Below are 27237 nucleotides of genomic sequence, written 5' to 3'. Positions count from 1 at the left end.
AATTTGACATACCTGAAAAATGACTGGAATCTCTTGAGGCCTAATTTGTGAATCCTGTGTTCTTGTATTATTACTGTCTAATCATTGAAGCCTTGACAATTAGAGAGGTGTATACTTTTGTTAAGGGTCAACTCTTTCTGTAATTCTGCTGTGTAGCTTTATTTCTCAGTCCAATGTTAGTCCTCAGATCTGACTTGCACTTTTAACAGTAAACTGAAGTGTCCACGAGGTCACAGTAGGTGTAGGTATAATAAACTTTGTAGTAATTTCTTTGAAGTAACTGTAGAAATATCTCTTTCTTGTAGCTGCATCAGCAAAGGTGAAAGCCAGGCCAAGCACAAAGTTCCTTGCAGAATTCAAGGTATGGATTTATTTCATATTGTATTAATGAAATGAAATTAGATGGGATGGGGGTGGGAGGTGTTGTATGTTTCTGAAAAGAAAAGTGTTCAATGTATTTTTTTCAAGTCATTTGTTATATTTACCTGTGATGAATATCTTGACAACAGTGTTGATAAAGTTAGATTGATGTTATGACCTATAGGCACTACACAATCACCATAGCAATACTAAATGTAACAATTTCTGTTGAGTAATGTTGACTTCACATTTTCATTCATTCACAGATGACTGACACTCGACAATTTAAAATAGTAATACCACGTAAAAGCTAAACATTTTAGAATATCATGAACTTGTCAGATTGTTCAACAACTGTACACCATATTCAGTTGCATGTAAAATTGTAGAGTTTGGCCACTGGGGGCAGTATTTAGAAGCAGCTTTTTGTCCACATTTGGACACTGACCACCACATTGGTGACAATCAGTATCTCTTGCTGTTGTATAGCTTTTGCAACCTAGGCAACTGGCTTGGGAAAACTGGTACATCTTATGTACGTTCTCAGTCACCACATCTATGTATTCACATTTACACCTTACATGTATTTCTTTTACCATGTTAGCCTCACAGTGTGACAGATGGCATTGAGAAGTTCACAAGACTGGAGGGAGAGGTGGAACTAAAGAGGAAACAATTGGTAAATTCCAAGGTGGACGTTACAAGTACAGAGGCACTGAGACAGCTCAAAGGTAACATAAACTCTTGTATGTGGTATTGAATTTGACATTAGTTTTTATGCAGTAATTATGACTATTGCCCCAATATAGTAATACATTTCATGAATGTATGTAATGTGTGTGTGCATATTCATACATGCATGCTGTACGTGTATGTGCACTAGCAGTGGTCTTGTGATGAACTCACTTGTCTCTCCTTTTGTAGATCGCAATGATGGTAAGAGGTTTTCACAGCAGTTTGAAGAGGGTGCCAACAAACTGGAAGAGTACATCAAGTCTCAGGAGAAGGAGATTGGAGATAGAACCAAGCTAATAGAAGTGTTAGAAAAGAGTGAGCTATTCTATGAAGCACAGTACAGTGAAGCTAAAATTGTAGCTAATGTGAGTTTCATACTTTTATATTAGTATTCATTCAGCAGTTTTCTCAATACATGTATGTGTAATACTATACCTGGTCTATCAGATTCAATACAATCTATTGTACGCTTACATGCTATGACTCTACTTATAACATGCAGCCTGTTAACACAGTGTTCTCCCCACTATAGGGAAAGCACGGTGCAAACACCATCCTTGCCATCTAGGCTACCATGCTAGGCAGGTTTCTACTGTCCTTCAAAAGTGTTCTACCATCCTTGAGATTTAGTAATCTTTGAATGACAAAATCACAATAATACTTTCACATGAAGAGAAATGGCTGATCCTCAATGTCCATGTGTGTATGTGTTAAAATAAACATGTCAGAGTTTGGTCCAGTGTTGAGGACATGCATAGTATATGCTGATCACTATGCAAACCAATATGCAAATTATCATGTTATTTATATGTAAATCAATATGCAAATTAGTCACCTTGCAATCTATCCCAGGGAGAACACTGTAAATAATTCTAAAGAGGTGCAGAATATTAGAATGATTTATACACAAGTTCTCTTCTTCCACTTTTGATTGAGAAACAGACATGTTTTGAACAAATCACTTGTCCTTCTTCATTAACTGGATCTAACAGAATAATCCAAGTGATATTCACTTTCTGTTGTCAAATAGTTTGCCAGAGGCTTTGAGTTATGATGAAAAAAAATAACTGATTACATTTGTTTTGTTTTACAGGCCTACAAGAATTTTGGCACAAGGGTATCTAGTCTAAAGAAAAGGCTGGATGAGTTAAAGAAATTTCTACCAGATCCAAGCAGTCCGATTCCGTCACCAACAATGGATGCCCCATCTCCAGGTAAACTGCATTGTATACTGTACATCACTTTGCATTGTACACTTTACTAACATAAATGTGAATGTTTTGAAATAGACATGAAAGTTGTTAGAATTTTACAGAAAGAACTTAGGCCAGCTATGACTATCTTCCTGCTCATTGTTTCAAAGTGCCATTCTCCTTAGATGTGTTAACTTACATGTATTTTCAATGGGCAGGTATGATAATTCGTATCTATATTATGCACTTTGTAAGAACAATAGAATGTTTTGCAGTGGATGGTAGTTTTTTGTGTTGGCTATTTTAGATGAATGCCGGACGGGGTCATCCACTGCCCTGACAGTACTTTTGGTGTTTAAAAAATGGAAGCTTTGTTGTAGCGTATACTCTGTCTCACTTTGCATTTCAAAAGTCCACTGACACAAACATGAAAGTCTTGAGAATTTTACAGTACTTTTTGTTTGAAACAAATGACTGCATTGATCAACATATTCTCTCAGATTTGTGAGAGCTATTTAATCAGCTTTTGACAACAAAATAACTGTTCAACTCTGTGGATGAGATGATAAATGGATATGGGCTGTTTCTGATTCAGAGTGTACAAATTATTATTCTCTTGTTACCCAGAATCTTGGGATACCAATATATTGTATAATTTAATTTTTTATTCCTAAATGCAATAATGATTCAAATTTTCCAAAAATTGCTGGTCTATAGATATCCGTAAGTGTTGTGGAAGACCACCTCTATAAGAATGTCTCATATTTCCAGTACATACTACTCACACATTTTTTTCAGCTTTGAAAAATGAATAAACGAGGGATATTCCCCATGTGGCAATAGGGAACTTGCAAACCCGCCATGTTGAATGTTGCATCATGGGAAATGTGATAATAAATACTAATGAATTGGTATTGTAAACAATACTGTTACATTGTTTGCAACCACGAATGATCAATTCATAGTTATCCTGACCATTGTGGGAGGTTTATTTTATCAGTAACTCCAGAGTAGGTATTATGATAGCCACAAGTAATCCCATAGTCCTTTGCATGTGAGCATGCTCAGTCTGGATTGCAAGTTCCCTGGTGTACCATGTAATATATTACCCTGCAACTGTAACTTCATATTTCTTGTATTTGTGTTATGCTATAGGAGCAACTCCACCAACACCACCATATGATCCAAGTCAAGATAACGTAGGTGTGGAAGACATGGATATGTCAGACTCAGATGAGGAAAAACCGGCGGGTACCATCATAGGTAAGATTCTAAGTTTTGCTGTCTCAAAATATATATACATGTACCAGTTTATACTAGATATATTGTATGTTAGAATCTGATGATGAAAAATCAGCAGGTACGTGTACAAAAATGTACCATCATAGGTAAGGTTCTAAGTTTTGTCTAGTCAAAGTATATACACATGTACCAGTTTATACTAGCTATAACTAGTTCCAGAGTGGGTACTCAGGGGTATTTATTGTGTTTTCTGCTGCACTTGCACTCGCTACACTCTTGAAAGTATCGGAGCAGAGAATGCTGCAAGCATTCATGCAAATACCTTTAAAATACTTTAATACACAAATAACATAACATTACAACATTGTAAAGGTGTGTATTAAAATTAAAAGCTGAGTTTATTTATATGTGAAAGTCGTTTTATGGGGTGCCATTTTTGATGCATATTGAAAAGGTACTCGCAGTATTCTACTTTCTGAAGTATACGTAACCATCACTTGCAAATGACTGAACTCAAACCTGGTATTAAGAAGTCACGTATAAATGATCCAATGATGTAATTTATTAATTTATTATGTAATAAATGTGGAGGAAATCCCTACTGTACAATCAACCATTCTAACAATGTCAGAACACAAATTGTAATGTCATAGAGACATATATCAACATTAACATTATACTAGAATAGTTTAATCAAGGTTTTATGTAAGTATTTTCACTTGAATAAAAAGGTTTATAAACTCAGCTTGTGCCACTTTATCCAATGTTGTATATGATATGATATGATATTATATTATGTAGATGGAATGAACTGCTTGAATAGGTTGTGAGAAGCCTGTACCATATGTCTATACCCAGGTGATTCAAGTGATATTTTGTGAGTTTCATGTTCCCATTCAAGGATTCTAATGTAAGATTTCTCTCTGTCATATACCAGCTGCTGAACCAATTAAAACCATCACTGGTGTAACAAAATCAGGTACCAGACCTGTTTCAACTACTACCACCAGAAAGGCTAAAGTGGACAGCACCAAACCCATCCCACCACCCCCTGGATTAGGCCAGGTGCCAGTTACAGGTAAATAAATGTTTTACAAAAATGTACCTTGCCGCCACCACCACCACCACCACCACCATCAACTCATATTCGAAGTAGTTATCCTTGACAAAAGTATAGTGATGACTTTTGCTCAGCACCATCGATCATTACTTGATACTTGAATACTGCACGGTATAAATATTTTTATCTCTTGATTGATTTATTGATGATTGAAAAAAATGTTTTTATATCTTGAAGATACGATGTTTGAAAAGCATTTCAATCTAGAGAAAACCTAGAAAAGAATTCTCTTTGTTCTCAAATATAAAAGGAAACGTGTGTCTGTTTTGCACGGAGCCTTTGAGACCAACACACTATATAGTTTCCTGCAATGCACTGTACTTTCAAAATATCCTTTACAGCTGTTCAAACACATGCTGACAAATGCTCAGTAAGCCTCTTAAAGCATAACTTTCAGTGTATTTCCCTAAGGGCTGGTAACTAGGTAAAATCTACTGGGGTTCCCATGTCATTTTACCAGGGTTTCCAAACAAAATTACCATAGACTCTATAGGGAATCACTGCCATTTTTATCCCTTTCTCTCGCTGTGTTACTGGGGTTCCTCAACCATAGCAAAAAACATTGGCTGTGTTATACATTTGTGTTTTGTTTTGACAACCTTTAAGAGAATGTTGTATTTTCTGTTTATGTGGTACAGGTATGATGTATTCACCCTTCATGTCTGGTGCTCAGTCAAACACCATGCAGTCTACAAAATTATCTGGCTCTTCGAAGCATGCAGCAAATGTGAAAACAAGTTCGGGTAAAGCTAAAGTACAAGAAATTCCAGCTTACTCTCCAGGATCAAGTCTGTCAGCACTGTCACCTGAAGGCTCACCTTTAGATCTACAGCTATCTCCAAATCTTACAAGAAACACTGCCAGTGTGTCAACCAAGCGAAGCATGGCATCACACATCATCACTAAAATAGAGCCAAAGAAGTCTAAATACACTGCTCCTGTGATTCCAACTTTTGGACAAGGTGGTGGAGGTCTTGATCTTGACTCAAGGTTACAGCAAGTTATGCAAAATGCTCCAATTCTGCCACAATCAGTGCAGAAAGAATTGTTTGACTCGCCAGCAAGGTCAGGTCAAAGTCCAAACATTTCAACACCACCCATGCATAAACCTCCTGTACAGCCACAGTCCTGGGGCAATTCACCGTCGTCACAAACTGGAATAGCAGATGCTCAGGCTGGCTCATCCAGTGGTAGTATGACACCCTCACAGATACTCGGCATAGCACAGGCAAACACACAACTGACAGGGAAGGCCAGTGTGGCAGGGAACGTGGACGGTAGCAAAGGACAGATTGGAACCCCTTTGAGGGACGAAGAAGGAACTCCTGTCAGAGATGAAAACACCAAAGCTCCTGCTGCAACTGCTAATCCGATAGAATTCCTCTCACGACTGATTTCAACCACACAACAAAACCAAAGTGGTGCAAGTTCTGACTTTCTGAGTGGCTTGTCAGCTTTAACAGAGACTGTGAAGTCAGCTATAGAGAAGGAAAAACATGCAAATCAGAGACAAGGAAAGATGGAGGACGTGAAAAAAGAGGCTCTAAACCAACCGACAAATATTTCGACTGCTTCAACCACTTCACTTACTACACAGATACAAGGAGTACTGTCGTCTGGCACGAGGCCTTCTGGACCGTCACCTGAAGCAATACATGGAGCTAACGCTACCCTGCCATCACCACCACCTGTCAACAGGTTCACTGGACCAACACAACAAATGAATAGAGCACCACAACCGTTAGGGATACTGCGCGTACCTGGTCCTCGGCCTTCAGGCACACTAGGCATGACAGTACAACCACCTGTTTCCAGCATTCAACAAAACATTCCTATCAGTTCTCCAGTTTTGACACTGCCTCCTACCAATATACAACAAGGTCCACAGAGAACCCCTCTTGGGGGAAATGTTCAAACAGTTGTAACTTCACAAACAGCACAACCTGTTTCACCAATTGAAAGAAACAAAGCAGGAAGCATTAGCCAAATCCAACCCATAACTTCACCCATCAAAGTAGTAGCTAGTGAAGGAAATATACAAAGTGTGCCCATTAGTAGTACCTCGTTAGTAATGCAACAGCAGCAACCGCAGCCTGTAAATACTACATCAGGAAGCCAAGAAAATTGGAACAATGTACAACAAAGTGACACAACATCATTAGAACCGACATCACCTATTCCAGTGCTGGGAGGAGATCCACCAAAGAATTCTATTCCTGTTCTTGGCCAAGAAAATCAAGTAGTGAGTGGACTGAATCAAATAAAGACAGTTTCATCAACCTTGGGTAGTGGAGATACCACCACCAGTAGTAGTGTTGTATCGCCCACAGAAGTGGGCAATCCAATACCTTCTTATTCCCTTCGAGCAGGTCAGGTTGGAACATCAGCATATAGTGGAATAAGTTCACAAATCAGTACATTACAGCCAGAAAAGTCTCTTAGTAGTGAACTTGATAAAAGTGGGCTGCCACCCGCAACAACATATAGGGGAGTCGAGGTACGAGACTATGGTTACGGTAGGCCAATTGAGAGACTAGACCGACCGTATAGCAGTATGCGAACCATAGGCGTTGTAAATCGGGAACGAGAGTTTGAGAGAACATATGATCGTGAAGATGCTGCCAGATTGTACGGTAGATCATATGAGAGGACAAGAGATTATGATCCGTATAGACCAGAGTCTTCAGCTTATGGTCCAAGGGGGTCTAGCACAATCCCTCAAGACCGCCGAGGTGACGGCTACCCACCTTACAGACAAGAATCACGCTACGGTGGAAGAGAAACAGCATATGATTATGACTATTACTACAGAAGAGATGTTCCAGGAAGATATGGAGATAGCGAGAGAAGACCATACAGATATTGATAATAATACAAATGTTCATGTTTTGCCAGGCTCTTGTTTATATTCTTACCACAGCAGTTCTGATTGTACAGTAGAGATAGAACTTTTAGCAGCTTAAGATTTATATTGTTGGCTGTAGCTCATCAGGATCAAAGCCATTTGAGTTGTCTTTAGAATTAAGACTTGTTAATTCATTACCATTATGATTCAGGGTGCCATCCTATTACAGACTGTGCTGCAAGTTTTGAATTCAATCCTTGAGTATTCCAGGAAAATGGTACATTTGTCTTTAGCAAAATTATGCTTGCATGTGAACTTGAGAATCTGATTCATAATGTACAATGTACTTGATGTACAAATACCCATGTACATACCATGTAGTGAGATGATCTTCTATTTGTTGATGTCAGTGACATGGGGCTTAGCAATGTGCACTTGTACATCACTCGAAATTGAGAAATGAACACATGCACACCATGTGTGCCTGGAGTTAGAAGCACATGTAGGTGAGTAATGTGCCCATGTACATCACATGTGCATGAAGCTGGCATCACTTGCAATTGAGAAATGAACACATGCACACCATGTGTTCCTGGAGTTAGAAGCACATGTAGGTGAGTAATGTGCCCATGTACATCACATGTGCATGAAGCTGGCATCACTTGCAATTAAGAAATGAACACATGCACACCATGTGTGCCTGGAGTTAGAAGCACACGTAGGTGAATAATGTGCCCATATACATGTGCATCACATGTGCATGAAGCTGGTATCATTTGTAGTTGTGAAATGAACACATGTACATCACATGTGGATGAAGGTAGAGGCATATGTACATAATGTAGTGATCACATGTTCATGAGGCTGTTTTGTGTTTAAGTTACTAGCTAGCTATAGTTTGGTTTTGCAATGGAAATCGCATTTTGAATGAAAAGAATAAAATCATGAGGGATGAAAAGTTAATTATACAATTAATGCCAAGGTCAATGAAAACATACTTTGCGCAAGTCTTGCATTTTATCCAAATTTTAACAATAGCTTACACAATTGGAATTGGCTTCATGAATACTAGATTGACAGATCAGTCGTTGAGGGCGTGGTCTAATCTCCCCAATATTAGGACAGGTTGATAAGCCTGGATCGATGATGTCATTACAGTCTACATGAATACATGTATACATAACACGTTGAGAAATGCAAACTACAGTGAGACATCCTTCGATGGTTTTAAAACAAACACAAAGTTGTTAACGTGCTGACATTCATTAATCTCAGAATGTTGACAGTCATCAAATGGTCGTATCATTGATAACTGTTGAAAGAAGAGTGTGGATAGAGTTATGATTTCCCACACATAATGAACATTTTTCAATAAGTGATTACAAATCTACTATTGTGTTTGTCATTACAGACAGTGGTCTCAGAAAGTCTATCTAGCATATTTTACTATGTTTTAGACAAACGAATTTTGTTTTATGGTGTACAGATATTTTTTTTTTACAGACTCACAAACTCAAAACTCTGAGGCCATGCAAGATATTCTGTTGTTTTCAAAAATTCATAGACCACAAAACTTTGATCCTATGAATTTTGGTGTTTGCAAAGATAGCGATTGCTTGCTAATCAGCTTATAAAAGTACATGTGATGTGCTCCATAGAGCAACCAATTACTATAGAAAAATATGAACACTGCTGAATCTTGGAGATTATTTTGGTAGTGTGTAGATTCCTGCGTCACTCTCATGTTCTTGTTAGCTCTTCATTGTCCAATTTCAGATAAACACACCTGTTACTCTGCAAACATAAATTGGCGTATGTACTTTTGCATCAGGCACAATGAAAAAAAAAAATTATTTCGCTCCGATTACCTAACCTAACCTTGGTCCCCTGTTGACCCCAATCTTTATATGTTCTTTGAGAAATAGTGTAAAAAGGGCATGAAAATTGGATTTTAGAGGAAAGATAAAACAAACATGATGGTTTGTCTCCCCAAAATAATTAAAAATGAGAACTCTACCTGCATAGTAAATTAGTAATTATTAGTTCTTGTATCACAACCAAGGGTACTAATTACTTGCAAGTAAAGTTTCACCTGTTCAGGTCAAGAGGTTTTATCAAACTATCTGTTTGTTGGCTTCACCACTAGGCAGCATAGTAGTGGTGACATGATCATAGTAATGTAATTAGTATGTCCCTCATCCCTGTTCACGGTTTTACCCCCTTTGTCTTCTACTCCGCCTTGTGGTAAACCCAGCAACAGGGAACTTGCATAGCTGCCATGTTGAATGTTGCATCATGGGAAATGTTATAATAAATACTAATCAATTAGTATTGTAAACAAAATTGGTACATTGTTTGTAACCACAAATAATCAATTCTTAGTCCATTGTGGGAAGTTTGTTTTATTGGTGGCTCAAGATTAAATATTACAATCCCATAGTCCTTTGCGTCTGAGCATGCTCAGTCTGAATTGCAAGTTCCCTATTGGACAGTTTGACAAATCCTGTTGACCTGATCAGGTGAAAAGTTACTAGTAAGTAATTAGACCCCTTGGTCATGATACAAGAACTAATTTTTGCCAAAAAAACAAACAAACAATTTTTTACCAACCTGATGAACGAATTTTCAAACTTACCTATCTACTTTTAAAGGTATGCAATTGGCATTGCAACCTTTTTTTTCCCCATGTGTGAGTACTAGCCCACAATTTATTTATTTTCATGTAAAATTAATTTTGGCATTTATTTAAATTGTAATGCAACTTTAAAACTGGCGATATCACTTCATTACATGTAGAACTCTAGATGCTGGTAGTGTACAATTTCACTTGCGTCTCTGTACAGTTTCAAGTTGACCATAGACCAATAAATGTATCATGGGTCCTATTTTCGGAAAAAAAAATGCTTTGGTTGTCTTGTGTTACTTCTGTTATTTTCTATGAAGGAAAGCGAAATTTATTCTTTTACCGTGTGTTTGATAGACTAAGTCTAGAAGCTCTCCGTGGTATTGAGCCACTTGAAAACCTGTCTCACATCTACTGCAGAAGAAGTCTTTTGAATTACCACCAACAGTTAGAGAGAGAGAGAGAGAGAGATGAATATTATATTGCATGTTAAGGTTGTTGCGGATCAAAATGTCACACATATTCAGTAGATCTGTGGTACGCACGAAGTAGAACCAAAAGAAGTCAATGTTCAAAATGTGACCGAAATATCTAAGGATTTTTGAGCTCATGCGTTTTCAGGTGATCTACTTCACAACAGATATGAAGAGTGAGGGGAAGTAACTAAAATATCCAGGCTAAACCATCATCCTGTACAGTTGTTTTAGTTTTGGAGTATCACATGTAAAATCCCAGGTGTTAAATTGTCTGTTGAAGTACAAGATCTGCTTTTACAATGTATGCAATAAATTGTAAATTAGTTTAATAGTTCAAGTTTTGGATATTTTCATTTTATTTTTATTTTCACCATACAATTTCTAAACCTTTTTTTTTTTTTTTTTTTTTTTTTTAATATTTAAAACCTTGCAACAGGCATTCAGTGCATATCTGGTTGCTCACCCCTTTTCTCTTTAATAATACATTGATTTTATTTTGTTGTTGGAATAGGAAAATGAAGTTTTAAAAAGTAGCAGTAAGCTATTAACTGTGAGGAGAATGATGACTTCAGTGTCAATATTATTATTTTTGAATTATTACTATTAGATTTTAGAATGACTAAACACAAACCATGATTTGTTTACTTGACTTAACGGTAGGTCCACAGTTTACATGTAAAAGGGATGCAGACTGTGGAATTTATGAATTTTTTCCACATTTTTTCTGCCGATTTACGACTATCAATATGCATGGTGATGACATGCCATTGTAATTTTATAGATGCAGCACGATTTCCGTATGTTGCATCATTCAAAGAGCCACACTTGTTCCGCGAAGCGAGTTATCATACCACCTAGCTTTCCCAAAAATATTGTCAAATGATGAATTCGTCATTCCTTTAGGAAATCTATTGAGAAAGTAACTTTGAACCCTTTGAGATGCCATATCATACTGTATTGGAAAATTTGGGGTGTATATTTTTAATTAGTCACCATAGCTGTTAGCGACAACGACTATCTGAAAACAATATTGCCCGTTGGTGGCGCTATACTGTATCGATCAGTACCCTGGGAACAGCAACCCATGTCGTGTCGGACGCAAAACGGGTGATAGTCACGTTTGTTTTCTATCGAAAGTGTAACTTTAACTTTCAGTATTGGAGATATTTCTAGAGTATGAATATGTTGTACTTCTTCATAGACCTCGTGTATAGAGTTTTAGGGTTGAAAATATACCAACTTTGGGTGGCAAATCTCGTCCATCTTTACATGGGAATACCACCCCCCGGAGTTAAATTTAGTTTGCGAATAATTACTAACTTAAAAGGTATTTGTGGAGCAAGATGGCGGAAGAAGTTGCAGCCGGAGTCGACCAACTAAACCTCGAAGACAAGCCCAAGGCATGAAAATTTCCTTCACATTTTCTACGATCGTTTTTCCATGACTTCTATACTTGCAAGACTTTGTATTAATCGAGTAACCAAGGGATTCCTGTACAGGGTTGCCAAAACAATGAGCACAACCACGCCGCCGGTTAGTGACATGTCTTCGCACAGTACATTGATGACACACGTGTCAATTTGTGCTGGTAGATTGTTAATGTATACAGTTGATTGTGCTGCGGGGCTGGGTGTGTTGTTTGGTGTTCATGAACACAAGGACATTCATTCACAAATTACAGACATATGCCGTTTCATATCATAGATTGATGATCAGAGATGTCGCTAGACTAGGCAAATATTCACTGCTGGTAGTACTAGCAGTCCAGAATATTGAACAATATGTAAAACTTGAAATATTTTCTATAAGTTGTCTCTCATGCTTCATATAGATTTTCGTTAACTGTTATTATGTGTGCCTCTCAAGGAACTGATATAACGGTAGCCCTACTAGTATGTAGTATGGTTGTAGTAGTCTATATACTGACGGTTGCCACTCCCACAGGGGGGAGGGGGGGGGGGGTGTTTGAGAAATACCAAACAGAATTGAGTCACAGACCCAACGAGCCAGCAGGGCTGTTATACAAACAGTACCAAGTTATCAAATAGTGTGACCATTGTACCATTATTACAGCATTAAACACTAAGTACATGGAATTTTGTTTGTGCTGCTTACATAACTTGGTTCATGAATCATGAAACCAGGTACATGTAGTCTCCATGCCAACGTGAGTAGGGGTGTAAATGGTAACGATACTGGATAGGAACTAGACTAGAAACTAGGCATCAACCACTGATATTTCAAAATTGAACATTTCTCTACCCAAAGCTGTAAATGAAAGTGAAAATATACATGTCATTCTATTCAGTAGCAGTAGTACACCATATTTGCAAAGACTAGTGTTGGTGTGCTTAGATCAGGCATGTTACAGTTTTTCACAGGACAATTTAGAAGGGATAATGTCAGAAATGAATCCGAACTACAATGTACATTTTTGTAGTCCTGCTTGCAGACAGAGTAATTCAGGACTCAATTCTGAGGACTAAGTAAGTCTAAAATTAATCTGTGAGCAGGATCGAGTATGACGTTGCTATGAAATGTCATTTGCTTCACACTTCTAGCTTTTACTATCTTCAATCAGATGTTTTGATGAGGAAATGAGTGCAAAGTCAAATGGGTTTAACCATAGTGTATGTCCAATCACTGTCATAAAAGAACTGAAGCATGTATCATTGTCATGAACATTTCGTCATGAGTATATGCAGTGTCTTGTTTAGTGTGCAAATATGTCAGATTAGGCTGTTTGTACCAGTGATTATTTAAATGAGAAAAATGAAAGGATCACATCAAGCGTCATTCCAACTAAAATATTTGGTTACATTTACATATAGCTGTTGATATATAGTCAAAGAATGACAAGTCAAAGAAGGTGACACTAAAAAAAGAGGTTTAAATTCTTAGCTGTGTTTTAAATTCAGTATTGTGAACTTGTGTACAATTTGAATTTAGTTGTGTACCTATCCATGTAATAATTCTTTTTATGTGTAAAAGCAGTGAAAATATGGAGTAAATAGCTTGAGCTAGTTGTCCAAAAGTTCGGTCTTTAAACATAGACCCTACACGAAATGGGCACATCTCTGCCAGCATTCATCAAAGGGAATGTTACTTCTGTCTATTTTGCGTCTGAAATAAGCTTATAAGTTAACAATGCGTCCCTTTCGTGAAGAGTCTATGCTTTAAACTACATGTAAGTATATTGATTAGGAATACATACAGTGAACCCAGAAATTAGCATACATTTCATCATCTATATGGCACAGCTGTGAAATTTACATTGTAATTACAGTAGAAACAGATTACATTGTTAGTTTCATTTCTGAGTGCAACACTACTCCTGTATACAAATGTACTATTATTATGTAGGTTTTAATAACAAACAAGTAAATAGATTTGAAGACTAGCTCTGTTTTGAATTACATAATAGTATTGTAAGCATAGACATGTGTATAATTTGGAATTAAATTTTTGGGTCAGAAATTAAAAAAACAAGTTGACGACAGATTTGACAACTCTTCTACGTTAGGTATATGACCAATCTTGTCTCCTACTTTGCTTACATTTCTGGCGTGTGGTGAATCCTGTCAAACACTAATTACATCGACTTGTATTTCTGAATGTGCTCCTGGAACCTTGGTTGTCTGTTGTGGAACGTACACATCCCTTCCATCATGAATTCATCTTGTCTCTATGTCGGACACCTGACTAAGTTTGTTTATGTAAATCACAAGATTTTCTATAAAAGTTAAGAATATCGCCTGCGACTCTTTTTCACATTTTTCCCGGTTTTCAGCATATCGCCCTCAACACTTTTAGAGTACTCTTATTTATTGGTCAAACATTGCTAACTTCAATGACATATCTTTCACAAACGAAAGGTATGGCCAGTTCCTTATTGGCTACTGGTAAAGTTAAATCTCCTGTCAATCACTAATTAAGACTATACTATGGAACAAAGTCCTTATATCATTGTACAAATAGAGTATTAAGACAGTTGAACTTTGGAATTGCTGAACATTTCATCATCCAGTTATGACAGAGCTAGATGTTTAAAATGCAGGTAGAATACTTTGTTAGTTTCATTTTGGAAACAGACCAGAAGAAAGAAATAGTGAACAAATCACTGTCCGGCATATTTCATTGGTTATTGTGGATTAATGTTTGCCATGGATGAAAGTTTAACCCCAACAGTTATGTTTCTAAATCAGTTTCAAACTTTATGATTACATTGAATATGAGATGCTTGTAATATACAAGTTAAGATAACACAGTTCTGTTTAGTAGACTTTTACACATTGTTACACCCATTCATATTTAATGTAACGTATATGTACATGACATGTTTTGTTTGTAGCAAGCAGCAGCGGCTGCAGCACAGGGTGGTCAGAAGAAAGAGAAAAAAGAGAAGAAAGCTAAAAAGAAAGGAGGTGGTGGAGATACTGGTAATCCAGTAGAGGTGAGGTATTAATTTGATTTTTGTGGTTTGTGATTTACCTTCATGTTGTTGTTGAATCTGTAAGCTGGATCAAAGCATTTTAGTGTGAAATTCACAGAATGTTTTTGACAGTGATCCTTTCCCAGAAACAGGCAATTTACTAATAAATCATTAGAGTATTGATACGGATACAGAATCCAGCATTTATGTGATTAGAGGAATGGCATGGTGAATGTTCGTTCTTTATATAACATACTAACATTATGGATGTTACAGGGATTGAGCTCTCTGATTACAGCAACAATATTCAATAATCATGCCATTAGCAACTGTAAATATGAACTGTTCTTGCAGTAATGTAACAAGAAAGTAAACTGTATACAGCCTCAAGATTTGAAAGTATATTAGGTTACCATTATAATAATAATCTTTATTTATACTGGATAGTTAAGTATAGAAACACTTGGCTCCCAATAAGTCCAGTGAGGGCCATCCCTTCAGTGTTAACCGGAATACCCAGGGGGAAAACCTGCGTTGTTCAGTAGAGTGAAACTGAATGACACTCTCCTTACGTACCGGTAAATTTAATCGAACCCTCAATGGGGTTCAAACCCTGACCGCAGTGGTAGGAGGCAAGGGGTTTAACCACTCAGCCACCGACAACCATTAGCTTTGAGAATGGTCTGAACAACATTGAAACTAGTATTCAGTTATTGGTTGTCATTGTGCTTCAATACCACTGGCAACACATTAGTGCTGATCTATTTAGATATAGATGTTTAGTTCCAATGAAGACCTCCAACATTTATACATTTTCTGTCATTTTTCAGTTGGAGCCATGGCCTGAATACATCCAGAGTCGTATTGAAATGTTTGATAAATTAAAAGCAGAATATGAAGCAGAGATAGCAGGTATGTCAATGTGTCTTTGAGAATTTGATAAAGGACTGGTAGAAACAATTTATATTTTGACAGTGTTTTTCAAGTACCCAACAGTACAGAACAGAATGGAATTGTACAGTATGTATGGTACTCCCAGCTCAAGATTCCATCTCTGAGTAGCTAATCTAGCATCGGTCTTTTCTTAACACCGGGCTAAGGGAAACTTGTAACCTTCCAGTTGCTAAAATACATATGTCCTGGTGAGGTGTTAGTGCTGCCCTGGGCACTCTTTGTTAACACTGAAAGCTATTCACTGTTATCAATCAATCAATCAATCAATCATTCAATCAATCAAATTATTCAATACTATCGGCCATATATATAGGCCTTACAAGTATTTGATAAGTAATACAAAATATTCTGGTCACAAGTAGCGGAGAGTAATTCAAGTTGTACTGTACTGTATAGTGTGCACTTTTTGTGTTGTGTATGTGCATGAAGGTAAATCACAAACCACAATCATAACTGAATGTGTACTTTTGTCATCTAATCAGCAAAGGACAAGACACCCATTCAAGTTACTCTCCCAGATGGTAAAGTGGTGGAAGGCAAAGCATGGGAAACTACTCCATATCTAGTTGCTCAAGGAATCAGGTATGATATGAAAACAGTCGTACATTCTGATGAATCAGGTGATCAGACATTTTATGGGGATGATTACCTGTAACTGTAGTACACTGCAGTTGTAATCACTTTTATATAGAGTAATTGTCTTGAGAGGTTTTACAGGAGTGTATGCAATATACATGTATGTACATGTATCTACTATTAGACACACGCGCACACACACACACATACACGCACGCACACACACACACACACACACACACACACACACACACACAGTGACACACATATGCATACTTGCACATGGACACATATTTCATAACGTGATTTTGATTGTTTACTCACATGTGACTTTCAGCAGGGAATAGTAGCACCCTAGACTTTCATCAGTTTGTGCTGTACAGCAGGGGGTCTTCAGTACATAAGGGGGTCTTCAGCACATTGGGAGGTCTTTAGCATGTTTGAGGTGACTGTCGGGAATAAATGTGACAAGTGTAGACATACATGGATATGTATAACCGAAATAGATACACATTTTTTGTACATGTCCAAGCATTACTTGATTCATTCTGGAAAATCAGATGAACACTGCATTCACACTTCTGTATTTTTTATCATTTTTCAGCCAAGGGTTAGCTGACAACACCGTCATTGCCAAGGTCAATGACGAACTATGGGACTTAGACCGGCCACTAGAGGGCGATGTCAGTCTGCAACTGTTGAAGTTTGAAGATGAGCAGGGACAGCAAGTCTTCTGGCATTCTAGTGCTCATATGTTAGGTGAAGCCATGGAGAGGCACTATGGAGGATGTCTTTGTTATGGACCTCCCATTGATACTGGATTTTTCTATGATATGTTTATTGAGGACAGGTATGTACAGTATTTCTGTGTATGCTACTTTTTTGGTGGAATACTCGGCTGTGTATACAAATTCATGTGTTCAAATGACAGTACAGTTATGGTCATCTAAGGATAGCTAAAGGTAGGGTTTACTCAGTATGGTTTGAAATGTCTTTTGCATCGCATTGTGATGTCAAATATAGATGTCAGAAGACAAGGTCTTGTGAGAAAACATGTGAATAAGGAAAGAAATAGGTATGTTCGAAAATGTGTTTTTTTGCATCAGATTTCAGTATGTGTGTACGTGTAGTAATAATGAAATCGATTACAAAATTTTTACCCAAAAAATATCCTTCTTTCCAGAAGAACGTCAAGATCAAACTTATCTAATTTGTAAAATTCTTCTCCAATGTTTTAAGTACGTTCTTGAGTAACACAAAATGGTCAATCTTGGTCCTGTAAGGAACAGTTTATAACAGAAGGGTTTACTGGTACACTGTTAAAATGAAAACTTATCTTTTCTCTCAATTCTGATAATACAGGCAAGTTTCTAGTAATGATTTTTCATCACTCATGCAAGTTGTCAAGAAAATTCAGAAAGAGAAGCAACCCTTTGAAAGACTTGTCATGAAGAAAGAAGATCTGTTGAAAATGTTTGAAGTGAGTATACATACATTCTATCTAATGCTATTTATGGTATACAAACCCATATTAGTTTTTACCCATTTGTGACCAGTTTTTACACTGATGGTGGACTATTTGTCATGATATTAATCAGTCTATTTTTTTCTTTCAGTACAATCAATTCAAAGTACGTATTCTTAATGAGAAGATAACAACTCCAAGTACTACTGTCTACAGGTAATGGTGACTTGAATTTGTAAAAGCTAACACTGCGTTGTGATCAAACTTTGTTATATTGCACTAGCACGTTTTTTGAAAAGTACTTCACTAGTATAGAAATTAGATGGTAACCCCTATATTAGGAGCAGAGTACATATGATACATTGGGTATTGTGTCAGTTAATCTATTGAAGCAATCAGTCTGTATAATTCTTGATATTAGATATAAATCTATCGTCCTGAAATGCCTACTTAGGGACAAAACTTTTTGTAAATTCAAGTCTTTTTTTTTAGTGTACAATTACTGTAGATGAACTGTTTCTTTTCAAATGTTGTGTAATATGTATTCTATTCAAATGTAAGGGAATATGACAGGGTGCTTGATTGAACAGAATGTTCGCTATAACAGAGTCCATTATAAAGAGGTTACAATGTATTCTAGTCAGAAGAGGGAGGGGTTTTTCGATTCAATTCAGGTGAGCCTAATCAGTTGGAATTGATTCAAGTGGGGACAGGGTTGTAGTATCTAAAATCGTATCTTAGCCATGATGTGAATAATTAATTTTATGATCTGGTTGTTTTTTAATTCAGGTGTGGACCCCTGATTGATCTTTGTCGTGGACCTCATATCAGGCATACTGGTAAAGTCAAGGCCATGGACGTAGTCAAGGTTAGTACATAATTGGGACTTAGATGATAGTGGAAATGAAGTTTACACTTTTTCTGTGTCATCTTTGCACGAATTATGAACTTCATCTGTGTTGTGTGGATGTGCACACTGTTTATGCCAAGTGAAAAAAAAGAAAGTGATCATGTAGAAAGTACATAAACCTGAACCATTCAAAGTATTTTTCACTCATTTGCACTACTGTGACTGTGCCAACCTTTGAAGGAAATGTTTTCTGTTATATAGAACCTGTAAGATATTATGTGGAAAATTCAAATGTTCATGTGTACACAGATGAACTGATATGTGAACAGAGGATCCTGGAATAATTTTAAGACGGTAACAGCAGGAGAAATGTAGAATAATTTGACATTTAATTTTGAAAATACTTTCAGAATCCATTGGTGTTGGAGTTTACCTAAGAAACACACTTAACATGTAGACATGTACCTTTGGCTTTGTAACAATCTTCAACTCTTCAATTCCTCTACATTTCACGATTTCTACGTTTTCATTTTTTTCCCACCAGAATTCTGCCACTTATTGGGAAGGCAAGGCAGAAGCCGAGTCCCTACAAAGAATCTACGGTATCTCATTCCCAGACACGAAACAACTGAAGGAGTGGAAACACTTCCAAGAGGAAGCTGCCAAGAGAGATCATAGGAAGTTAGGAAGAGATCACGAATTGTATTTCTTCCATGAACTCAGTCCAGGAAGTTGCTTCTTCCACCCAAAAGGAGCACATATCTACAACACACTTATCAATTATCTAAAGGTAAGTGTACTGTATTTCAGTTTTTAAAGACTCCGTTTGGTAAGGGTTAATATCTATCTGTTAAAAAAAACTGTTGCCTTGCAGAGTTTTAGAAAGGATTTTTGTTCAGAATGAAAGAGTTATCCGATGCTATCATTATGGTGCCACTGATAAGATGCGCAGTTGGAGTCGATCCGAAGTGAGGATAAGCTCGTAGCATCTGAAACCTTATCTTTGAGCTGTACTCTAAAATGAGAGCCTGGGATTGAATCCGCGACCTTTATTTAATGTATGATGATGCAAGCTCAATGAAATCTGACCTCACACAAAGTGCACTGTAATCAGTGCATTGACTGAGATTTCAAAGATTTACGGCCCAAAGACAAAAATCACACAAACGAGTAATATAAGCCTTCAGAGCTGGCAAATAAAACCAATGAAGCCCCCCTTTTGACTATTTTATAATTGCATTTGTACACCCTTTTAAAAACCTCTGCAAGTTAAGTTAGATGAATGTTTTTGAGAAAATAAGCTTATGTCTCTATTTAGAGGACAAGTTTGAATTGTATATGCGTGTGTAAAATATTCCTGCAAAATCAATTTTGATTGTTGAGATACACGGTTGTAAGAATTGTTTATATTGCTTTACTTGATACAGTGTGAATACAGGAAGCGTGGATTCCAGGAGGTAATCTCACCTAATATATACAACAGTCGGCTATGGGAAACTTCAGGTCATTGGCAACATTACTCTGTAAGTATGATATTTTGTAAACCATTTATTAAAGAAGTGGGAGAGATCAGATACTGAAAAAAAAAATCAATTTTTTTTTTTAAATTTCACAATTTCAAATAAAAATTCAAAATTTTTGAAAAAATTTTAATTAAAAAAAAATTAATGTATAGTACACAGTACTGTCTGAATATGGGTATATGTTTAGAACAGATAGTTATGTCATAATCTATATGACTGGTTATTTTATATAAAAACTGACATTACAATGCACCATATTGTAAAGTGTACTGATATAAGAAACCAGGATAATGTTATTAGGTCATTGGACTCCATGGCAACACTTGTAGTGTCCATGGACAGTAATGTGGTAACATTTATATTGCCAACAGGCAGCAATGTATAAGTTTTACTTTGACATGCAAGTATCCCAGATGTTACCATGATCACATTATGTTTTTTTTCGGTATAGGAAAATATGTTTTCCTTTGATGTTGAAAAGGAGAAGTATGCATTGAAACCAATGAACTGTCCAGGTCACTGGTAAGTTGTTTAAATACTAGTCCATATCAACGAGAGGGAGCTGGGTCTCTGAAAAAAAATAATATTGCATTGGTTAAAATTAATATTTGTGTTAACTGTGGAATGAAAACAAAATGGTTTGATGTTGATAAAGGATTGTAGATTACATGATGTATATTTCGTTGTTCGAGAACTTGCCAAAAAACTTCATCAGCAATAGAATTATGTGAAATAAAATTTGACTTCTAGAATAATTTTTAATTGATAGGTTTAGTAAATGAAAATAAGTGCTAAGATTTCTTGCATTAAAATTTGTTGTAAATTAGACAAAGGGTGGAAAGTAAGTTTTGATGTTTCTCTTTCAGTTTGATTTATGATCACCGACCACGTTCATGGAGAGAACTGCCGTATCGCATGGCTGACTTTGGTGTACTTCATCGTAACGAACTATCGGGAGCTTTAACCGGTCTGGTTAGAGTACGTCGGTTTCAACAAGACGATGCTCATATCTTCTGTATGACTGAACAGGTATGTTACAGGAATATGACACCATTGAAATCATAGAATGTTAGATGAAATTGCACGTCTATTTAGGCTGCTAAATACTAGTTACGATTACTATGATCATCTCCACTCACTACGTCTCGTCAAAGTCATTACTCTAGCACAGAAATCTGTGCTACCCCCCGACAGCATTCATATAAACGTGATGACGTTATTGCATCCCCCACATGATTTTAGTCAAAGCAGCTGTACTAATTGAATATTATATGAGCAATTGTTTGAAGTAAGTAAAACCAATTAATACCGCCTGTCAATTTGTGATGGATTACTACTGCCATGAACCATTTACTGTTTTGCCCAGCATGGGGTTTAGCTAGATTAATGTCAAAATGTTCAACTTTGACTAGTCTAGACGTAGTGAGTGGAGATGATCGTAGTATTCGTAACTCGTACCGTATAGGAACTAGACTAAACCTAAATATACATATCACTAGAATGCCTGCTACATTGATATCTATGACTACATAGCTACTGTTACTTTACTGTTATATTCTGAGACAAAAAATAGTGTAAGTGACTGATACCTGTCTTTAGTCTTATGTACATTTGAACTTTTTTTCTGTCGTTAGATTACTGAGGAAATCAATGGTTGTCTTGACTTCCTGAAGAGTGTATACGATACACTTGGTTTTACCTTTGCCCTTAACCTGTCTACCAGACCAGAGAAGTTTATGGGTGAAAAGGAAGTATGGGACCATGCAGAGAAGGTAAGTGGTACAGGACAAAATGTCTCCCTGGCAGTAGTCTTCTTTGAGTCTTTTCAGTTCTCTTTATGTGAACAAGTCTTTCCAATTCTTGTTACTTGATCAAGAATTTGACTCTTTTGACATTTCATAGCAATAGTAATTATTCAGTTTCTTGGTTAACACCATGACTTTCACTGCATGTGCTACACATACAGAATAGTGTTACTAAGGCATGCTTGAGGATAAAGTTCATCCTTCTTGTTCTAAGTTGGCCCTCTAGCCTGAGGTTTGTTACATTTGATTATTCTAGTATGAGGTAAAATTCTACACAGGTATGGGAATTAGATGTGAGATAAGAATCAACTTCAAAAAAATGAAGACACTGAGAAAGATCTCTAGTTTGCCAAGATGAACCAGCCAATACTTGCGAAAGGCCCCCTTCAGATTACCATTAAAATTCAGGTGTGAAAAACAGTTGTCTGACAGTTATAGAAAAAAGTTGATCCAGAGCAAGAGAATGATACCTGTCTAATCTTTCTGATTCTCACTGATAAGGTAGTGCTTATGCAAGAACTAGGGATTGAATCATAGGCCTTTATTTCAGATTCATTCCCAGGAATAGAACAAAGAGAATGTTTAACATTTTATATCTGCCATATCACCACTGACTTGTGACATTTTGTTCATCATATTCTAGCAATTGCAAGAGAGTCTGGATAAGTTTGGATTACCATGGAAACTGAATCCAGGTGATGGTGCCTTTTATGGTCCCAAGGTGAGAATGATTTATGATGATGTAGTAATGTTCCATGTGACAATTTATTGGAAGTGATGATTTGTAGAAACAGTAAAAACCAGTAAACGGTGTGATCAATATAATTGTTATTGATGTTTATAAGGCTGTGTCAGTGTTTTAAAGTGGCCATATGGATGAGAATTGGGTATTTATTTTGGATTTTTTATTTATAAAACAACTTTACTATTTTTTTCTACTTGAAAAAAAAAGCAATGTGAAACAACATAGACCAAATCTGCAAAAAATTTAAGAAATGTGTAAAAAAGTTTGTAATTTTATGTACAATAACAAACATTTGACATATTTATTAATCTTCTGCAATTTATTGAGTTACAAACAAGGACTTGGCATATGTTGTTTCACATTGATTTTTCAGGTAGAAAAACATAGTAAAGTTGTTTAATAAATTAAAAATAAATACCCAATTCTCATCCATATGGCCACTTTAAAATAGACACACCAAACATAAGTTGATGGGGTGTGATTTCTATGTGATTATACATACTTCAATAAATACTATGACTTTAGAAAGTCGTAGATGAGACGACGACGACGACGACGACGACGATGACGACAACAATTATGAAACAATGTCATTTTGGTGATGGCTATTTGGACATTAAGTTGTATTTCAGTAATTTAGTTGTTTTATTTCATTACTTTCAGATTGACATCACAATTTTAGATGCTCTACGTCGTGCCCACCAGTGTGCTACCATCCAACTGGATTTCCAACTACCTCAGAGGTTTAACTTGAAATATGTCAGGTAATTCGGTACAATGGCATAGTGTACAGTAGATTGTACAATTATTTTGGTAGAAACCCCAGCTAAATGACAGGAACTCAGGTAGATTTTACCTGCTCACCCTTTAACAAAAACACTAGAATAGGCAAATAAAGTATCAATTGACTACATCTGCCAAAAACAAACACTTTTCTTGATTACAAGAGACATTACACAAAAGCAGAGCAGTATTTTTATGGGGTTTTAAAACAGCATTGACGACAGTGCCAGCAGTGACACTGTATTTGCCTTTAACCATTGTTGTATATACATTGATTGTTTTTATAGTCCTGATGGTACTGAGAAGAGACCAGTTATGATTCATCGTGCTATCTTAGGATCTGTTGAAAGAATGATGGCCATCTTGACTGAAAATTATGGCGGCAAGTGGTACGTAGATCTTATATTCTGTTTGAAGATACTATGTAATGTAGTAGTTGGGTACATCTTGTGTTTTAAGTAGTCACAATTTTACAATAGCATTTCAACTCATGCTAGAGGGTCAAAATAGAACAAGAAAGTTGACTTATTCTCAGTACCTGTAGTAACATTTTACTTCATGCTAGAGGGTCAAAATAGAACAAGAAGGTTGACTAATTCTCAGTACCTGTAATAGCATTTTACTTCATGCTAGGGGGTCAAAACAGAACAAGAAAGTTGACTTATTCTCAGTACCTGTAATAGCATTTTACCTCACGCTAGAGGGTCAAAATAGAACAAGAAGGTTGACTTTAATATTCATGGCTATAGTAATGCTTGTGGATTGGAAGTGATGGTGTCAGCCAAGAAATCGAATAATTGTTATTTTTATGGCATCCCTAAGTTGGTGAAATTCTATTTCAGGTGATGACAATTGCCAGTGCTTTAAAGGGCCCCATTTATTCATATAATTAAACATGTATTTTAGAAGCCAGTCAACCATTTAAATCATCAAATCATCAAATCCAGTATTACAAGATCTAGAGTGCATAAGAGACTAAAGTCAAGTGTTTTGATTGGTATTGTGTATAGTTACTATTATAGTGTGTTTTTACCTCACCTTGACTGTGGAAATGTTTGAAATCTTTATGTAGGCCATTCTGGCTCTCACCACGACAAGCCATGGTTGTACCAGTTGGTCCCACAGTCAATGACTATGCAGAGCAAGTGAAGAACCAACTGTTTGAGGCAGGCTTCCTTTGTGATGTGGATGTCGATGCTGGTGATACCATGAACAAAAAGATACGAAATGCTCAGCTGGCACAGTACAACTTTATTCTAGGTTAGTGAATCATTCAAGTCATAGTAATAGTATTTTGGTGTAGAGAGAACAAGACAACATTACATTAGTTGCAGTAATTTCAGAATTAACTATTGCTAAACATGTTACTGTAAAGAAGGCATTTCAGTCACTACTTGTTATTGTGGTTTTGCTGTCCAGCAAAATAAGTGAAAATAAGTCTAACGAAATTTCCGGTATCTTATTTGCCTGGCCTTCAGATTACACCAGTTCATGTGAACAGTGCCCTCTAGTGGCAGTAAGGAAAATTATGTTTATAATTGATAATTGTGAATCACATCATGTCATTACATGCCTCTCAGACTGTCAAAATCTTCAAAAACCATTGAACAGTTTTGAAAAAAAAAACAGTCAAAATCTGTCACTAAAGAACACTGTGCCCTGATAACTCTATCAACGTTTGTTTGCTTATTTTGTTTCTTGGCAGTGGTGGGTGAGAAGGAGAAAACCAACAACACCGTTAACGTACGTACCAGAGACAACAAAGTGCATGGAGAGAAGGACATTCCAACTGTTATTCAACGATTCCGTTGTTTGACCAATGAGAAGACGATACAGAGTGAAGAAAGTTTTTAAAACATTTCAATAATACACTCCTTCTCTATGAAGTGAAGGAGAACCCAGAAATGAAAATAGATATGAAAAAAATGTACTTCTTAGTAGATTACTTGTCACTTGGCACTTCATAAGTCCTTAAAATAAAACACTGTCAGTGTGTTAGGATCCTAAATATTATCCGATAACTTTCATCATTTGTGCACATATTTATTTTCTATATGTTTACAGAAGTGCAAATTCATTTTATTTTCACAATTTTTTCGTCAGATTTTACTCAAAATGTATGTTAACAATGCTCTCAACATTTTTCCAACATTGGAAACCGAGATGTTGTTACCTCCTTTGTCTATGACATTATAGACTTCAAATGACCAAACTTGAGTTGTTGACCGGAATTGTAATATGCTTTTCATATGTAAATTATATTTTTGCATATGTAAATAATTATTTATAATATCCTCAAATTGATTTTTCACATATCTGGGTCAAAGTTCAAAGTTCAAACACAGGTCATATTGTCAGTCTCTTACTTAGAACATTTCTATGTATTCCAGAAAACCGTCTATGCTAAGTCTGTTGGAAGTAGTAAGAATTTTGGAATGAAATTTGATCAACAAGAAAAAATGTACTTCTGTACATTTTATTACTGTGATATGTCGCATCATACCTTCGAATTTGTCATGACTTGCGATTTTCAGTGAATTTTTTTTAAGCCATCTCGTTTTAATATTCTCAAATAAGGTTTTCATCATTTCAAAATAAGAACATTACCAGGACACTTATAGTAAAATACTTCTTACATCCGTGTCGTTACTTCAACTTTAGAATTGAAAAAAAAAACCATCTATGGACTTTATGCAATGGAGAACAAAATGTCAAAGCTGACATCAGACATTTGTTTGTTTGTGTTCAGTTTCATACATACATATTGTCCAAGATATTTTGGTCCTGCTGCAAATTTAATTTCAAAAGTATCTCTGAATAGTTGAACTTCTAAATGAGAATGTTGGTTAACCTTTAGTCAATATTAGACAAATTAATGAAGTCAATAAAATACTCCAAACTAAACTAGAATGTGTCTGTGGTAATTAACTGTAATTTGAATAAATCTTAGTAGATGGGGTCAAACTTGGTAGGACCCATGATTCTTGCAAGAAATATGATGTTGCCCATGTCCCCAAAAAGACAAGAGTTGTGTAATTTTATACAAAAATAGATTCATAGTAGAAAGGATCCAACAAATTTCCAAATTTGTTTGGACAAATAAAGATGTTGTTCACCTGTCAAGCTAATCATCTAGCCCCCCCCCCCCCCCCCCCCCACACACACACACACACTCAGACCAATGTTGAAAAGTATCAAAATTTAGTTGAATGTATCCATGGTGCTTTCCCGACAAACTGGCATGATGCCAGCATTGGGGTGTGGCTAAGCCATATTGGTATGCCAAATCAACATATACATATACTGTACTCTCCATTGACAAGCACTGTACATGCACTGCCTAGAGTGGTAGTATGTGGCCTGGAGGCATAGCAACAACCTGTCTGCAGTATACATCAATGACTGCCATATTGGTCCCTTTGGGGTTGAAAATAGCTTTCTTAGAAAAGAAGAGATGTTGGATCTGGGTGGCCACACTGTACCCCCTTCCTAAAATGATAATTATAGTGG

General features: G+C 36.4%; 1 protein-coding gene across 2 annotated transcripts; it reads left to right on the top strand.

The window, feature by feature from the left end:
• The first annotated feature begins 11685 nt into the window (after nt 1–11685).
• LOC144443889 (threonine--tRNA ligase 1, cytoplasmic-like) lies at nt 11686–26617 on the top strand. Of its 2 annotated transcripts, none has more exons than XM_078133482.1 (18): nt 11686–11994; nt 14946–15047; nt 15857–15938; nt 16463–16562; nt 17161–17406; nt 17919–18036; nt 18173–18237; nt 18811–18889; nt 19416–19661; nt 20299–20394; nt 20846–20916; nt 21261–21423; nt 22029–22166; nt 22843–22920; nt 23608–23708; nt 24015–24116; nt 24800–24987; nt 25433–26617. In XM_078133482.1, the coding sequence occupies exons 1-18, from the start codon at nt 11938–11940 to the stop codon at nt 25579–25581; spliced, it is 2181 nt and encodes a 726-aa protein (XP_077989608.1). In that variant the 5' UTR covers nt 11686–11937; the 3' UTR covers nt 25582–26617. The 2 variants fall into 2 exon arrangements, with proteins under 2 accessions (XP_077989608.1, XP_077989607.1); XM_078133481.1 differs by having other exon boundaries at nt 11938–12127.
• Nucleotides 26618–27237: the final 620 nt, after the last annotated feature.

This window comes from Glandiceps talaboti, chromosome 12 (assembly GCF_964340395.1).
Source record: "Glandiceps talaboti chromosome 12, keGlaTala1.1, whole genome shotgun sequence".
NCBI classification, from domain to species: Eukaryota; Metazoa; Hemichordata; class Enteropneusta; family Spengelidae; genus Glandiceps; species Glandiceps talaboti.
This window is presented reverse-complemented; position numbering and strand designations above follow the sequence as displayed.

What these genes read in the sequence shown, in the direction of transcription:
- LOC144443889 (XM_078133481.1), top strand. Translation starts at nt 12,035, where the DNA reads ATGACTTCTATACTTGCAAGACTTTGTATTAATCGAGTAACCAAGGGA. An exon ending in ATCTGTTGAAAATGTTTGAA is followed by an intron (nt 18,037 to 18,172) that starts GTGAGTATACAT and finishes TTTTTCTTTCAG; the next exon opens with TACAATCAATTCAAAGTACG. An exon ending in ACAGTACAACTTTATTCTAG is followed by an intron (nt 24,988 to 25,432) that starts GTTAGTGAATCA and finishes GTTTCTTGGCAG; the next exon opens with TGGTGGGTGAGAAGGAGAAA.